Below are 17,264 nucleotides of genomic sequence, written 5' to 3'. Positions count from 1 at the left end.
GGTGGTGATAGGGTGGTGGTTGTGGTGTCGGTGGTGGCAATAGAGTGGTGGCGGCGATTATGGTGGTGGTGGCGATAGAGTTGTGGTGGCGGCGATTATGGTGGTGGTGGCGGCAAACACCAGTGGTGACGGTAGGGCGGCGACGACGGTGATCGGGTGGTGGCGGTGGTGGTGCCAATGGTGGTGTAAGTTGGCAGCAATGGAGGGTGGTGGTGATGGTGACTTATACGTCACAACCTTATCATGCCTTATCCATCACTCACATGATGGATTAAATAATACGTTATTTTAACGTATAAGGGGACTTTAATGGATAAGCTTATACAATACAATGTCAGCACCAAACAATGGATAAACTCATAATGTATTGTATAAGCTTATACTATCATGCCTAATACGACGTGCCAAACGAGCCCTTCATGCTATAATTGCATGTGTATGAAATGCAGAAGAATAAGAGAACTACATAAAGATTCAGTCCCTTAACATTTTTCTTACTCTAAAATTCTGCTAAATTTTGCGGTAACTATTGTCTATCATATTCTACTACCAACTAATACATACAAATAGTGTAATAATTCAACAGACACTCATTTTTGTCTCTAACTCTTTCTTATGTCACATATCACATTACTTATTTCTTTTTCTTTTCACGATTTGGATGTTTGTTGTGGCCTATGCATAAGTCTACAAATTATTTCTACCAAACATTACTGAAAAGATGTATATATAAGAGACAGGGTGGCATTTGGAAGGAAGTGCAGGGGCAATTTGGAAACTTAGCACAGAGGTGGTAATTGCCCTTTATAAGAGGGCGAGTCCACATGATGGGATATGCGTTCTGATTGCAGTTGCTTGATTTAGCTTGGTCTCCTATCCCATTTTCATATCCTCATAACTAGAAGAAACAGCTCCTAATTCTCAAGGTATTAACTTCTGTTTTTGCCCCTAATGATTTTGTAAAGAAAACAAAAAAAAGAGGAAAAATTCAACCATATTTCAGTGCATACGAACTACTATTGCATGTGATGTGATTTTATATATAAGATTTTTTGTACTAGTTTCCGTTCAAAAAACTTATATAGTAGGACACAATACAAACATTGATCAAGACATGAGTTTATTTAATTTATATGTCGACAATTAATCTTATTAGTTACATTTGTTTATGGTGGCAGTTGTGAGACAATGGAAAACGCAACCTCAACTGGAATACTGAGAACGAAGTCGGATCAGCTGATAGAGTCGATTGCCGCGGCTCTGAAGTCGTCGCCATCGAGCGGGGGCTCTGAAACGCTGTCGAGGAAGTCAAGCCGGCGATTGACGCCGGCATCGCCAGGGCGGGGGAAGAACACGCACATAAGGAAGTCTAGGAGTGCTCAGATGAAGTTTGAGGTGGATGAGTTGAGCAGCGGCGCCGCGCTCAGCCGTGCCTCCAGTGCCAGCTTGGGACTCTCATTTTCCTTCACTGGCTTCAGCATGCCTCCTGATCAAATCGCTGACTCCAGACCCTTCAGTGATGATGACATGATTCGTAAGTTCCCACACTTTCATATATATCTTCATTCATCAATATTATAAGCTGAAGCTATAAGTTCATGGTTATATATTAATCATTTACATAAGAATCATTTGAAGTTGAAGTGTGGATGTAGTATCTATTAGAAGAATAAGATCAATGAAGCTCAAATTAATTAAACATCCATCATAACTATCATTTCTATCTTCTGTCTTCTCTTTCGGTCCCACTCCTCCAATTGCATTAGCTTCTTCGTATAGGAAAGGGACAGATTTTGTCATGTTAAGCTTCCAACTTAATGTGACAAAAATGTTACAAATTTTGCATTTTATAACGATTGATGTTATTTTATTCATCAAGTTTTGTTTATTTGAGTTTCTGTTTCTCTATTTTGAGAAAATAATAGTGCTACCCAAGCTCAGGACTTGTGTCGTGCCGTTTTGTTGACCACAAAATATATGTGGCGAGATTGTGAGGTTGCTATGTTTTCTGATTGCTTTTGCAGATATGAGTAGATTTCTCTTATCTGATTAATAGTGACAGAAAATGTAAGCATTTAAAAGAGAAACCTTTTGGTTACGGCAAAACAGAATCAAGCACATGTAAAAGTGAAACTCAAACTTCTAAAATATACCTAAAAGGCGCATGATCTTCGAGACAAGGGGAATCCGTGGCTTCCCTAATCTTCATTTAAAAGTAGTCATAAAAAAATCTTAATTTAACTTTTTATATTTTTATTTTAATTTAATTGTAATCTGTCAAAACAGATTCAAATTTATAAAACATATACAAAGCAAAAAATAATATATTAAAAAAAGAAAAAAATTATTATTTTTCTTAAGCTATTTTGAGTAGTTTCTGAAATAATCAGCTTATGAGTGAGAAATTCAATCTTACTTTTATGAATCATGATACAACACTTTAAATTTCTTTAAAATAATATGAAAAAAAAATCTTGAATCTTTGTATGTTCTTTAAGGTAATTTTATATGAATTTTAATGGTTTTATATCCAAACATTTTATATTTATTTTTAAAGTGAAAAATACTTATTATTTTATTTGCTACATCAGAAAGATAAATTGCATCCTACAGGAATTGATTCATGAGCCTCCTCCACCCGACTCATATGTCCCTTAACTCTTTCACAATCATTGCAGGACAAAGTGAAAAATACTTATTTTAATTTGGTACATAAATACAAACATAATGAAATTTTACTGTTCAAAAAAATTTTTAAGTTAAAATCATTTTTTTTTATAGCATGGCGGGGCTAAAGCCCCAAAAGCAATAAAAGAAAGCTAATCATAGGTAAAATCACTCATTTTTTAAACGGGCCCTCAACTTGTCTTGATGCTCAAAATAGAGTGGTCCTTTATGTTTGGAAACTGCAATAATACATGGAGGGTACAGGCCCAATTGGTACGTGACCGTAATACAGAAAAGTTTGGCCTAGTTACACCAGTAAATAGGGATGGTACCAAAAATATTTAGGTAGTGAGTCAGTGACTAACTTTTTTTATAAACAAAAAAACAACACATAGCTGGATTAAATTTGTTTTCTTGGACTAAATTTGTATGGACAACAAAAATTCATTTTCTTGCTTATTAGGTTTTTAGTATCCATACTTAATTTGTGTTCTCTTTCTTATTTTCATTCTATTCATTTGGAAAATGCTCCTTAGAAACCTCCTGAGAATTGCATAGTCTTTTCGATCAAGTGACTGATTTGTTTTTCTTTGGTGATATAATTTTCTTTTGAGGTGTATCCACCTTCAAATCAAATAAGAGAAAAATGGGAACAGAATGAAGAAAAAAGAGATGTCATAAAAGATATATAAATTGGTGGAATGCAAATTCACTTTACTATTATGCACCAAGAAAACTCTTGTTCAAAAGTTAAAATAACTTCTCTTGTAAATTAATTTTAATATATAAGAAACATATTATAAATAATATGTACTTAAAATTAGTAGTATAAATAAGATTCATGGAGAGACCTTAACATCATTAATAGTAGAATTGTGGTTGATGGCTTGGACTAACTCATTCACATGCAGGAAGGACATATCTCTCAGACACTCCAACCAGTCACTAAAACCCAACCACCCAGGACTAAAAGGACCAAGACAATGGTCCAACTGTTGCCCAAGTTATAGGGTCATTTTCAATAGAGTAATGATAACCATATGCATTTATAATGTCGTACAGTTTTGTGGCAACTAAATACTCTAACTCATTCAATCTCCCTCACACATATATAGTATTAGTAACATGGTTCTCACTAATTGCTGGGGATCTAGCTTGATAGATTCTTTTGTCCCTTTTTCTTCTTCCCAACTTTATGACTTTTCCTATATTAGGGTAGCAACTTGTACTTCTGTTCAAATTATTTAGTTGGACAATGACGTGGCTTAGTGTAGTAATTCAACATTTCATTCATTAAGCAAGTGATTGAGGTTATAATTCTCAACGCTTTTTAATGCAAACAATTTCTTAGCCAGTTTAATACGCTGATTGTGGGATAAGAGTTTATTCTCAGCTATCACTTTTGAGATATTTTGTAAAGACTTTTATTTTTTATCTAGTTGGACATGGCCCATTTTGTAGACTAATGGTCTAGAAAGACCAATTCTCACTACAGGGTCCTACAAGTGAATCTGTCGTCTCTTTCCTTTTTATTTCCTCCCTTTCTGAGAGTGTACATATTGCTCCAATCTTGGGCCCTCATTTCTATTCATGTTGACTTTGGTGTTTCTTATAGTTCTATTTCTTTTATCAATTCAATAATTGTTTTAAATTGCAGTTATATTACAAAATTGTAAATAAATGAAGGTTGAGGTTGTACTTACGGCTTGTATAGACTTGAAATCCTTAATTATGTGGTTGTAAACTGCAATTAAAAACCTTTATCTATGTATTTAGCTTCAATTGTCAAATTGACTTGGTCACATCTAGTCTCATAAACATGGTCCACCTTCTCTTCCCCACTTGTGTTTTAATAGCTGCAAATATTGCGCCCTTTTAACGGATCATGTAGTGATATGAGAAGCATCCCATCTATACATAGTACTTTATTCTAATCATTTTTCAATAATTGCCCTCTTAATATAACAACAACAACCATCTATTATTGTTTGAGAAGAACATACTCAAGAACATGCATTTTTATTTCTTTAGTACAAAAGTACTGTACTAGGTGAAACTAATCCTTTCTACCTGAAGGAGCTTTTTTTCTCCCACCTTGAATTGTATAACAAGTCTGTACTATGTCTGTTGCAGCTGAGGACATCGAAGCTGGAACTAAGACAAAGTTCAGAATGGAGCCTACTCTGCCAATATATCTTAAGGTAATACACAATTTACATGTCAAAAAGTAAGTTCTACATTTAATTTATATATTCCTACACCTCTATACCTCTCTTCTAGGACTCAAACCTTCAATAGAGTATCAGATTGATGTGGTCCTATATATGTATTTGAGCAGGCAAGGATGAAGCTTCCTTTAGCGATCAACGCGACCAGTAGAACATGGCTAGCAATATTGCAGGGTCAGATAATCAGATTCAGTCTTGTACAAAGTTTTCATTTCAAATGACATCAATGTACAAGACTAACCCTTCTTCTAGTTGACCAGAAATAGATTGACCAGAATAGATTAATAGTACCATAGATGCAGTATATCCCCCACCTTGGTAGTTAAGAGTCCGTTTAGTTTACCATTAGAAAATATGAAAACGAAAAAATAACACATCATGATGCTCTTTTTATGGCACTTGATGAATTGTATTCTTATTCTTGAATCTGCAGTTCACAGAAGTGACCTACAAGATAGTGATAAAGGGCATGACAACAAGTGAGGAGAAGGATATCTTGCATGGGATCACAGGTTCTGTAAATCCAGGAGAAGTTCTGGCATTGATGGGTCCCTCAGGAAGTGGAAAGACAACTCTGTTAAATCTCCTCGGAGGCAGGATAAGTCACCCCACAGTTGGTGGTTCTATCACTTACAATGACCAATCATATAACAAGTTCCTCAAGAGCAGGTAAAATTCCAAATTTCCTAGAGAATCTAGTCAGAAAATAAACTAAGTGGAATGTAGTCATAGGTTCTAGTACTGAAAACAGTCACTTCTATAAAAACATAGTAAGACTCTACAATAGACCAAGTGGTCGGACCTTTCACTAGACTCTGCAGTCTGCACATAGCAGGAGCTTTCGTGAACTGAGTTGCCCTTATTTTATCAATAAGATAGAAAATGGTGTTTGTGAATGTATCACCATAATTTTGTCTAATTGGACCAAAAATAAATTCTTCTAAAAATAGTACTTGCATTTGTTTCTTATCGTGTACAAAAAGTGACTTAGTTTCCCCTATATATATTGTACCAGGATAGGATTCGTGACACAAGATGATGTTTTGTTTCCTCACCTAACTGTGAAAGAGACATTGACCTACGCGGCTCGTCTAAGACTGCCAAAGACATTCACAAAGGAGCAAAAGGAAAAAAGAGCTTTAGATGTCATCTATGAGCTTGGCTTGGAGAGGTAAATACTAAATAGTTCCTTCCATAATAATGAATGGCGAAATAATTGTGAGCACAAGAGTTAGATCTTGCTTAATTATACTACAAGCTAATACTAGTTATATATATATATATATTATGTCACAAAAGGTGCCAAGACACTATGATTGGTGGTTCCTTTGTTCGCGGAGTATCTGGTGGAGAAAGAAAGAGAGTTTGTATTGGCAATGAGATCATAATCAACCCTTCTCTTTTGTTTCTTGATGAGCCAACATCTGGTTTGGATTCTACAACAGCCTTAAGGATCGTTCAGATGCTGCAAGACATAGCAGAGGTATATGTTTACATTTCTTCAGGAATCCCACATTCACGCAGTCACGCAATAAGATCTGTCGGCTCAGAATTTAAATTTATATCTACTGTCAGATCTTTATGAAATATATGAACCAACTGAACTTGATTGAACGGTTCAAATTGCGTGACTGCGTTAATACATGGTATCCCTGATTGCTAGGAACCCGGATGCCTAAACTTCTAATCTTCTATCACTAACCTGTATAATTTTATGGTAGGCTGGTAAAACAGTAGTGACAACAATTCACCAACCATCAAGCAGACTCTTTCACAAATTTGACAAGTTAATCCTTCTTGGGAAAGGGAGCTTGCTCTACTTTGGAAAAGCATCAGAAGCAATGAACTATTTCCAGTCCATAGAATGTTCACCACTAATTCCAATGAACCCAGCCGAGTTTTTGCTAGACCTTGCTAATGGAAACATAAGCGATGTTTCCGTACCATCAGAGTTGGAGGATAAAGTGCAGATGGGAAATGCGGAAGCTGAAACACATAACGGGAAACCATCACCAGCAATTGTACATGAGGTAACTTTTCCTTATTCATTTGAAACTATATTAGACATTGGGAAAATTTTGGAGTGAGTCTATATATTGTTTTCATAAAGACAAGAGTTTTGTATAGGTTTTCATGATATAAGCAAGGATTTGTCTTGGATTTTAGTATTAGTCAAGTAGAAAGGATTTTGAGAGAAGAAAATTTCCTATGTTCTAATGATTAATTTTTAACAGTATCTGGTGGAGTCGTATGAAGCTCGGGTTGCAGAGAAAGAGAAGAAGAAAATAATGTCATCTGTTCCCCTTGATGAAGCATTGAAGTCTAAAGTAAGTTCTAAAAGGCAATGGGGAGCAAGTTGGGATGAACAATACTCGATATTGTTTTGGAGAGGAATCAAAGAAAGGAGACATGATTACTTTAGCTTGTTGAGAATCACCCAAGTTTTATCCACTGCAATCATCTTAGGATTGCTCTGGTGGCAATCAGATACTAAGAACCCAAAAGATCTGCAAGACCAGGTAAACTAGCATTTCTACTACAGAAAAATTGCTAGTCAACTATAACTTGAAAATATATCTCTACAAGCACCACTCAAACATGTTTTTACCAAGTTAAATACTTGGTAGGGAAGAGGGTGAGCCTCGGCGCAACGGTAAGGTTGCTGCCAGCCATGTGACGGTCACATGTTCGAACCGTAGAATCAGCCTCTTGCAAAAATGCAAGGTAAGGTTGCCTATGTTAGATTCACAAAGTGGACCCGGCCCTCCCCTAGACCTCGTGCATAGCTAGAGCTTTATTGCACCAGGTTTGTCCTTAAATCCTTGGTAGGGAGAGCTTTGCCACCCATAATGGACTTACCCAGCTCTAGCAGGATTGCCTCAGTGGCGGATACCTGTGTTTTAAACAATACCAAACAACAAAAAATATTTTTACAAGCATGAGGTTTATAATTTTTAACTTAACTGTTAGCATGTTCAACTTTCTGGATTGCAGGCAGGGCTTCTTTTCTTTATTGCTGTCTTCTGGGGATTCTTTCCTGTTTTTACTGCAATATTCACATTTCCTCAAGAGAGAGCCATGCTGACTAAGGAAAGAGCAGCAGACATGTACAGACTAAGTGCATATTTCCTGGCTAGGACTACAAGTGACCTTCCACTAGATTTGATACTACCAGTGCTTTTTCTAGTTGTTGTTTATTTCATGGCTGGTCTGAGACTGAGTGCAAGCCCTTTTTTCCTCACAATTCTTACTGTTTTCCTCTGCATTGTGGCAGCTCAGGTATATGCATTTCAGAAACAGCAAAGTAATAAAAACAAAAAAAGTGAAATAGGCTACTGTTCTGACAATGGTTGGTTGTGATGATGCAGGGACTTGGACTTGCTATTGGGGCTACACTTATGGACTTGAAAAGAGCAACAACTTTGGCTTCAGTGACTGTCATGACCTTCATGCTGGCTGGAGGATTTTTTGTACAGGTAAACAAACATACTTGTTTTTGTATGGAACACAAAACAATTCATTGCCTTACATTTTGGGGACAAGTGAACAAATTGATCTTGTGAATTAGATGTGAATGAAGTTTTCCTTCATTCAAAGGTTGGAAATACTAAATCACACCGGGTAAATACTAAATCTTTAGTAGTCTCATAGTACTGAAGACTCGGTACTCCTATTCGCATAAACATTCAGTAATGAAACATGTGCGAACATTAGAATGAAAGGAGTAGGTACTACAGAAGTACGGTAGATTTTTTCAATCAGCTTGACATGAATAACTTTTGCCATGTTTTAATAGAAGAATTTAACACGTGATCCTAAATATTTTGCAGAAAGTCCCAATATTCATCTCTTGGATCCGGTACATGTCTTTCAACTATCACACCTACAAACTTTTGCTGAAGGTGCAATATGAACACCTCACGCCTAGCGTAAACGGGATTAAAATTGACAGTGGTAAGACAGAGGTGGCTGCTTTGATTGCCATGGTTTTTGGTTACCGTTTCTTGGCATATCTTTCTTTGCGCCGAATGAAACTTCAATCTTGAAAAAGTCCTTCCTTGATGTACAACAACTACTAAAGTCTTATCCTACTAAGTGAGGTCGTGCTTTCTCTATGCACGACGGAGGGTAATAAAAGAAGGCTCACGTGTAAGGACATGCACGCAAGTGAAGTTCTTAGCATTGGTGGGCTGAAGCTTCTAGCCTTTTTTTTTTGTCTAATATGTATATATTGTAGTATTCCATTTTGCAATGATGAAACGCTGCAATGCTTGCTAGATGTTATGGTAGACACATGAGTATCTGGAGAATTCAGATAAGTTTTGTTGAAAACTATTTAACTGTCAAAAAATGTTTCATTGACTGAAGCTTGTAACTGCTGTAGTGGAATTAGAGGTGTTTACTTTATCCATTTGCAATATATTGGTCATGTTTCCAGCGTGATTATAGTGTAGTTCAGCTACTTTTTTTTCAAGAGTGATAGATTAAGGCATCAAGACAAGCCAAACCAAATAGCACTTATAAATCAAAGAATAATCAAACCCTAACAAAAAGTAATACGACAGTATATCACAAATATTCAATACAATGCAAGTCTCTAATCAACTTCAACATTTAAAAAGAAGAAAGTTTGCAACAAATTTATATAAGCTTCTAGGAGATGCATCAATTGTAGCAGGAAACCAAGAAGAAACAACAATGATATGGCATTGCAGACAAGGCCACATGTATGAACGAGGCTTGAAAGTTCTTGGGGAACTTTGATTCCTACCAAGGCTCAAATGGGTAAACTCACACTTTTGTGTGACTCTGAAATAAGCATGCAATGTATATTAAAGTTTGCTAAGTCAACTTTTAGAAGCAAACACACACTAGACTTGATTCATTTTGATGTTTGGGGTCACCATAAATGTTCATTGGAGGAGCAAAATATTTCTTATAATTCATTGATGATTATTCCAAGAGATTATTGGTATACCCACTCAAGAACAAGCCATGTGTTTTCAATATTCAAGAGTTCGAAACACGATTAGAACATGAATCTAGCAAAATTATTAGGAGCTTGAGGACAGATAATGGGGTGGAATTTATTGATGGTAGTTTTCTGGCATTCTGCAAACAATAAGGTATAATTAAGAAACAATCTACAATTGCTCATACACCCCAGCAGAATGTGTAGCAGAGTGAATGAATAGAACTCTCCTAGAGAGGATTAGACTTATGTTGATAACATCAGGATTAGCCAAGTCTTTTTGGGTAGAAGCTTCCAAAATTGTCAGTTCTATGATAAATCTGTCGCAGTTAATTGTGATTGGATTAAAGACACTTATGGAGATGTGAACGGGGAAACCATGTGACTGTTCTTCTCTGCAAGTACTTAGATGTCATGTGTACATAATATACAGCTCCCAAAAAAGAACAACTATGTATCCAAAATCCATGAAATTTATATTCTTGGGTTATGGTGAAATTGTGAAGGGATATCTCTTGTGGGATCCCACTAACCACAGAGTTAATGTTAGCATATATGCAATATTTGTAGAAATTGATCTATAAAGAGAGCAGAAAGATGATTCTTTTGAAGCAAAACTAGAACATGGAGAACAAGTACCAAATGAGATCAATGATGTAAAACCCAAACAAACAATACATCAGATAAGAAAACCATCATGGCATGCAGACTACCAAAGAAGGAGAACCATCAACCTTTCAAGAAGGTAAAGATAACTTGGTTAACATGCTAACCAAAGATATGTATGGTCTAAAACAAGTGTCAAGGTGTTGATACACAAGATTTGTTTCCTAGCCTTGGATCTAGCAGACTGAGTTCAGACTACTGTACGTATTACAAAATGTATGATGAGAATGCTTTCATTATTATGATGTTCTAACTTCTATGTGGTTGGCATGTTGTTAATAGGCCCCAATGGAGTCTAGGAATTGAAGACATAACTGGCTACTGCAAACAAGATATTAGGGATGCAAATTCACCCAAGACCGGAAGCTTTGGCTTTCTCAAAAGAATTATTTGAGGAAAGATATGCAGCGCTTCAATCTGCAAGACTGTAAATCTATCTCTACCCCACCCTGTTAATTATAAACTATCCTCAAGCATGATTCATAGAAAAGAAGCGGAAAGGATGGAAATGTCTCAAGTACCGTATCCATCAGAGGTGGAAAGCCTCATGTATGCTATAATTTGTGCTAGACCAAATATTGCTCAGTCAGTTAGGATTGCTAGTCCATTTATAAATAGATCCTGATAAAGAGCATTTGAATGTTATTAAAAAGACCCTGAAATACATCAAAGGAACCTCATATGCTGCATTACGTTTTGGAGGTATTGGCAGAGAAGCATGCCACTAAGGGATGCACGTCCAGTACTTTTGGAGGTTGGGCATAGAGACCACCACCTATTTGATCCCCTCTCATTGTGCTCTGTCTACATTTGATGTTAACACATTATACAACCTCATTAGCCAGAGAAGGTGCTCACACAGTTAGGGCACACCAAATGAGACCACTCGATCCATTGATCGAGGGGTTCGGACTACGTTTCCGACAGGGCGGGTACCCGAGTACATGGCATGGTATCGCATCATCTCATGGTACCTCCAAGTACACGAAAGCTTGATGATGTATCTACAATGGTTAGTTTTTATGTGCAACTTACTAGCATCCATCATGCACTTTCATTATTATCTATTATGAAATTACGTTCTTTTCGAGCTGGGTACCTACGAAGAGTGGGTGATAGCAACGCCAGAAGAACATGGACCACTTCTTCAGGGCTCAGAGTCGAGGTCTTGGTGCAGGGGGCATTGGACTTCGTTACACAGAGTACGATGGCCAACTTGACATATCAAAGGACAAGGAAGGCCTCCAATGCATCCACCTCCATTTCATAGTTGTTTTAATCATATTTTGGATGGTGTTGGATGTTTAGGAAATATCTTTGTTTATGTTAACGGTGTTTGATTGATTGATAACACTGGTAAATCAGATGAATATTATTGAATTGAAACTGAGGTTACAACTTGGAATCAATTTGAGAATTGATTCAGGGAATTGGAAAATTACAGAGAAAATTGGGGAAAAGGGGAAGAACAGTGAAACTAGGGTTCCTAGAGATTCCTCAATCTCTCTCTGGTTCCTCAACCAGAATTCTGAACTCTAATCTTTGATAGCTTCATCTGCAAGCTAGCTTTCCCTTTTTATACTAACAGTTGCATAGCTGCAACCGGTTACTACCTCTAACTGCCTACAGCTGGCAACAGCTGGCACTAACTAACTAATTGTTTATTCATTTCCAGTCCCTAACCTCTTAGCCAGTTCACACTCTGGTCCTTTTCCTAGAGTACACATGTTTAAACCTATCAATACTTCCCCCTAAAAGTTTGACCTTGTCCTCAAGGGGAAACAAAGGAAATTGTTCCTGAATCTTGGCAGCTGATTCCCAAGAATTGTCACAAGAAGGCAAGGTATCCCAGCTCACTAACACCTCCAAGTTGCCAAAGGCATCTTCCCTGGAAGCTATCACATCAGCAGGAGCTACTTCTAATTCTAACTCCTCATTGAGCATTGGAGGTAGAGGCTGAGGCTGCTGTTCTGGCTTCAAAGCTTTCTTCAGGAGTGAGACATGGAAAACTGAGTGAATCCGAGCATGTGGAGGGAGCTGCAACTTGTAAGCAACTGGTCCCACTCTGCTGAGGATCTGATAAGGGCCATAGAACTTTGGGGCCAGCTTAGCAAAAGGCCTGGAAGCCAAAGACTTGAGCTTGTAGGGTTGTAACTTCAAGTAGACCCAATCCCCCTCCTGAAACTCCACATTTCTTCTGTGTCTATCTGCTTGAACTTTCATCTGGTTCTGAGCTTTGGCCAGATTTAACTTTAACTCTTCCAGCACTGCATCTCTATGGAGAAACATCTGACTAACTTCCTCCACCCTTGAGGGAATAGCTCCAGCCTTCAACAGAATAGGAGGGTCCCTTCCATACAAAGCCTTGAAAGGTGACATCCCAGCAGAACTATTGTAGTTGGTGTTAAACCAAAACTCAGCCCAAGAAAGCCACTCTAACCATTGCTTAGGCTTAGGACCAACAAAGCATCTGAGGTAGGTCTCCAAACACCTGTTAACAACCTGTGTTTGTCCATCTGTTTGAGGATGATAAGAAGTGCTTAACTTCAATTGAGTTCCAGCCAGCCTAAACATCTCCTTCCAGAATTGGCTAAGGAAAAGTGGGTCTCTATCAGAAACAATGGTTGTAGGAAAACCATGAAGTTTTACCACTTCTTTGATGAATACTAAAGCCACATCCTTAGCTGAAAAAGGGTGGCCTAAAGCATAAAAGTGAGCAAACTTAGACAACCTATCCACCACCACCAAAATGGTGTCTTTGCCCTTAACTCTAGGTAACCCTCCAACAAAGTCCATGGACACATCCATCCAAACCTGAGTTGGTATAGGAAGAGGTTGTAGCAACCCTCCTGGAGCTAAGGTGGAATATTTACTCCTTTGGCAAATGTCACACTCCTCCACAAATTTCCTGATATCAGATTTCATTCCTTCCCAGTATAGGAAACTAGCAATCTTCTTGTAAGTCCTAAAATGGCCAGAGTGACCTCCCATTGGAGTGGCATGACATTCAGAAATGATCATAGGAATCTTGTTGGAATTTTTAGATGCCACCAATCTGTCCTTATAATACAAGTATCCTTTCCTAAAACTGAAACCATCATGAGATGAGGGAGAGATAATGAGATCTTGGATCACCTTAGAAAGCTTGGGATCTTGATGCAACTCATAATTCCATTCCTCTTTGTCAGCTGGAGAAATGATAGAGAGGGCAGAATACATCATTTTCCTAGAGAGGGCGTCAGCAACAGAATTTTCACTACCAGGCTTGTATTGGATTTCAAAATCCATTCCTACCAATTTTACAGCCCATTTGAATTGTTCATCAGTGAACAACCTCTGATCATTCAGAAATTTGAGGCTCCTCTGATCTGTCCTGATAATGAAATGTCTTCCCATGAGGTAGTGTCTCCATCTTTGAATAGCCTGCACAAGACTCATTAACTCCCTCTCATAAACTGATTTCATTTGTGCCCTCTGAGATAGCCCCTGACTCCAGAATGCTAATGGTCTTCCTTCCTGCATGAGAACAGCTCCAAGTCCTCTACTGGATGCATCAGTTTCCACTACAAACTGCTTGGAGAAATCAGGTACTGCAAGCAAAGGAAGATTGACCATGGCTGTCTTCAAGCTCTCAAAAGCCTCTGTAGCTGCAAGAGTCCATTTGAACCCATCCTTCTTTAAGAGATCAGTAAGGGGTCTGGCGACTTTCCCATAATCCTGCACAAATCGCCTATAGTAACCAGTTAGACCAAGGAAACCCCTCAATCCCTTAATATCCCTAGGAATTGGCCAATTCTTCATTGCCTCAACTTTAGATGGATCTGCTGCAACTCCATCCCCAGAAATAATGTGTCCTAAGTACTCTAGACTGTCTTGGCCAAAAGTGCACTTCTTCCTATTAGCCTTGAGTGAATTCTGGTCTAGCAAAGTCAAAACTTGCTGTAAATGTGAGGAGTGAGTTGACAAATCTGGACTGTATACCAGAATGTCATCAAAGAATACCAAAGCAAACTTCCTAAGGTAAGGCTTGAGGACCTCATTCATAAGAGCTTGAAATGTAGAGGGGGCATTAGTGAGACCAAAAGGCATCACAAGAAATTCATAATGCCCCTCGTGTGTTCTAAACGCAGTCTTCTCTATGTCTTCCTCTTTCATTCTAATCTGGTGGTAACCAGATTTCAAATCCAGCTTAGAAAACACCTTGGCTCCACCTATTTCATCCAACAATTCCTCTATGATTGGAATTGGAAATTTGTTGGGTATGGTGATCTTGTTGAGTGCCCTAAAATCAACACAAAAGCGCCATCCCCCATCTTTCTTTTTAACTAAAATTATAGGACTAGAATAAGGGCTAATACTGGGCCTTATAACCCCTCCCTCTAACATTTCAGCCACCAGTTTTTCTACCTCATTTTTCTAGTAATGGGGACACTTGTATGGCCTTAGATTTGGGATCTCTGCCCCTTCTTTTAAGTGGATGGCATGGTCATGCCTCCTCCTTGGAGGTAACCCCTCAGGATCCTGGAAAACTGAGGCAAAAGCATCCAAAACTTTAGTTAGCTGTGCTGGCACATTCTTGGTTGTCAGTCCAAAAATGCTCTCTTGCTCACAGTGGATTAGCAATCCTTCTCCCTCTTCAATCAAAATTTGCATGAGTGCCCCATAGGATAGCTCAGTTCTGGTCAGAGCAGAATCCCCTTCCAAAGTAATCCATTGCCCCCCTCTCTTCAAAGACAACTTCATCTTGCTGAAATTGGCTTTTATATCACCAAGACTAGCTAACCAGTCCAAACCCAGCACCATATCTACTCCATTGAGGCCAAATAGATAGAAGTCCTGAATGACCTCTAAAGTTTGTCTCATAAGCTTCAGTTTAGAGCACTTACCCCTGAACCTAATTTTATGACCATTTCCTACTTCCACTGTGTAAGAAGGGGTGTAGTCCACTGGCAGCAGCAACTTTCCCACCAATTCTTTGGAAACAAAACTATGTGAAGCCCCACAATCAATGAGGACCACCACTGTCTGATCATTAATGCTTCCCTTCATCTTCCATGATTTCTGAGAAGTAAATCCTGTCATTAAGCAGAGGGATAATTGCAGTGAGTTAAATTCCCCAGATAGGGCATCTTCAAACTCACCTCCTTCCAAATCATCTTCCTCCTCCATGATTAACATTCTAAGTTGTCTATTCTTGCACTTATGGTCCCTGCTGAAAGGCTCATCACACCTGAAGCACAGGTTTTTCTCTCTTTTATCCTTCATCTCAGCAGCTGTCAAGTGCTTATACTCACCAACCCTGGGTCTTCCCCCTTCAAGAGCTGGTCCAGCCTTGTTATTTCCACTAGAGCTTCCTAGTTTATTGTCAGTATTACCAACAGGTTCCACTGTAACTGTCCTGTTATAGTTATTGCTTCTATAAGCATTGTTAGGTCTCACAAATCCACCACTCTTCTTAGTTGCTAGCAAATTTTTCTGTTCAATCAGAATTGACTTCTGTATAACTTCTGCTAGAGTGTTAAGCTCAAACAATCTCACTTCAGCCTTAATCTCTTCCTTAAGTCCATTCAGAAAAATTCCTCTCACAAAATCATGATCAATTTCTTTCAAAGCTCCAGCATATTTTTCGAATTCTTCAATATAATCCTCTATTGAACCTACTTGCTTTAAAGCTAACAGCAATTCAAATGGATTTTGAATCATAGAAGGTTGGAATCTTCTTACCACAGCCAGCTTGAATGCATCCCAGGACGGTGAAGGGTTGCACCTCTCCCACCATTGAGACCAGCTTAGTGCACGTCCCTCCAAAGCCACCATGGTTGCCTGCATCTTCTCTTCCTCAGTCACTTCTCTCAGAGCAAAGTATCGCTCCAATTTCTGTGTCCAACCGACGGCATCAGAACCTGAGAAGATTGGAATTTCCAACTTCCTCCATCGATTCTTGCTGGGAACACGTTCTCGAGCCTCTCGGTTACCGCTTATTTCGGCTTCGTCTTCTTCGGCGAAATCACAATCGCGAACCTCCACTCTGGCTCGCAGCGACGCGATGAGCTCTTCAGCCACCTTGGTGCGCGCCTCATATAGCTCCAATCGGGTACGCAAACCCTCTGTTTCCTGTCGCAATTCATCCCTTTCTTGATTCCAGCTTCCATCGCTTCTGGCCATCGTTCTTGTTGATACCATTCAGAGTTGCAGAAATCACGTGGCTTTCACCCTCAGGCACCAAGAATGGTGCTCTGATACCAGTGATAACACTGGTAAATCAGATGAATATTATTGAATTGAAACTGAGGTTACAACTTGGAATCAATTTGAGAATTGATTCAGGGAATTGGAAAATTACAGAGAAAATTGGGGAAAAGGGGAAGAACAGTGAAACTAGGGTTCCTAGAGATTCCTCAATCTCTCTCTGGTTCCTCAACCAGAATTCTGAACTCTAATCTTTGATAGCTTCATCTGCAAGCTAGCTTTCCCTTTTTATACTAACAGTTGCATAGCTGCAACCGGTTACTACCTCTAACTGCCTACAGCTGGCAACAGCTGGCACTAACTAACTAATTGTTTATTCATTTCCAGTCCCTAACCTCTTAGCCAGTTCACACTCTGGTCCTTTTCCTAGAGTACACATGTTTAAACCTATCATTGATTATGTTGAAAATTTTGGATGGATAGTGTTGATACTTGATATATTTGTAAAGTTATGAGTTTGTAAATAAAGAAATTGAAAATTG

At 38.4% G+C, this 17,264-nt stretch overlaps 1 protein-coding gene across 1 annotated transcript; it reads left to right on the top strand.

Annotated features, from left to right (window-relative positions):
* Positions 1-768: 768 nt before the first annotated feature.
* Positions 769-9,353, top strand: LOC130718373 (ABC transporter G family member 22-like). Its single transcript, XM_057568957.1, has 11 exons — positions 769-926; positions 1,179-1,534; positions 4,801-4,868; positions 5,329-5,564; positions 5,911-6,066; positions 6,195-6,378; positions 6,617-6,925; positions 7,130-7,414; positions 7,890-8,174; positions 8,264-8,371; positions 8,726-9,353. The coding sequence occupies exons 2-11, from the start codon at positions 1,189-1,191 to the stop codon at positions 8,939-8,941; spliced, it is 2,193 nt and encodes a 730-aa protein (XP_057424940.1). The 5' UTR covers positions 769-926; positions 1,179-1,188; the 3' UTR covers positions 8,942-9,353.
* Positions 9,354-17,264: the final 7,911 nt, after the last annotated feature.

This window comes from Lotus japonicus, chromosome 5, assembly GCF_012489685.1.
Source record: "Lotus japonicus ecotype B-129 chromosome 5, LjGifu_v1.2".
Lineage (NCBI taxonomy): Eukaryota > Viridiplantae > Streptophyta > Magnoliopsida > Fabales > Fabaceae > Lotus > Lotus japonicus.
This window is presented reverse-complemented; position numbering and strand designations above follow the sequence as displayed.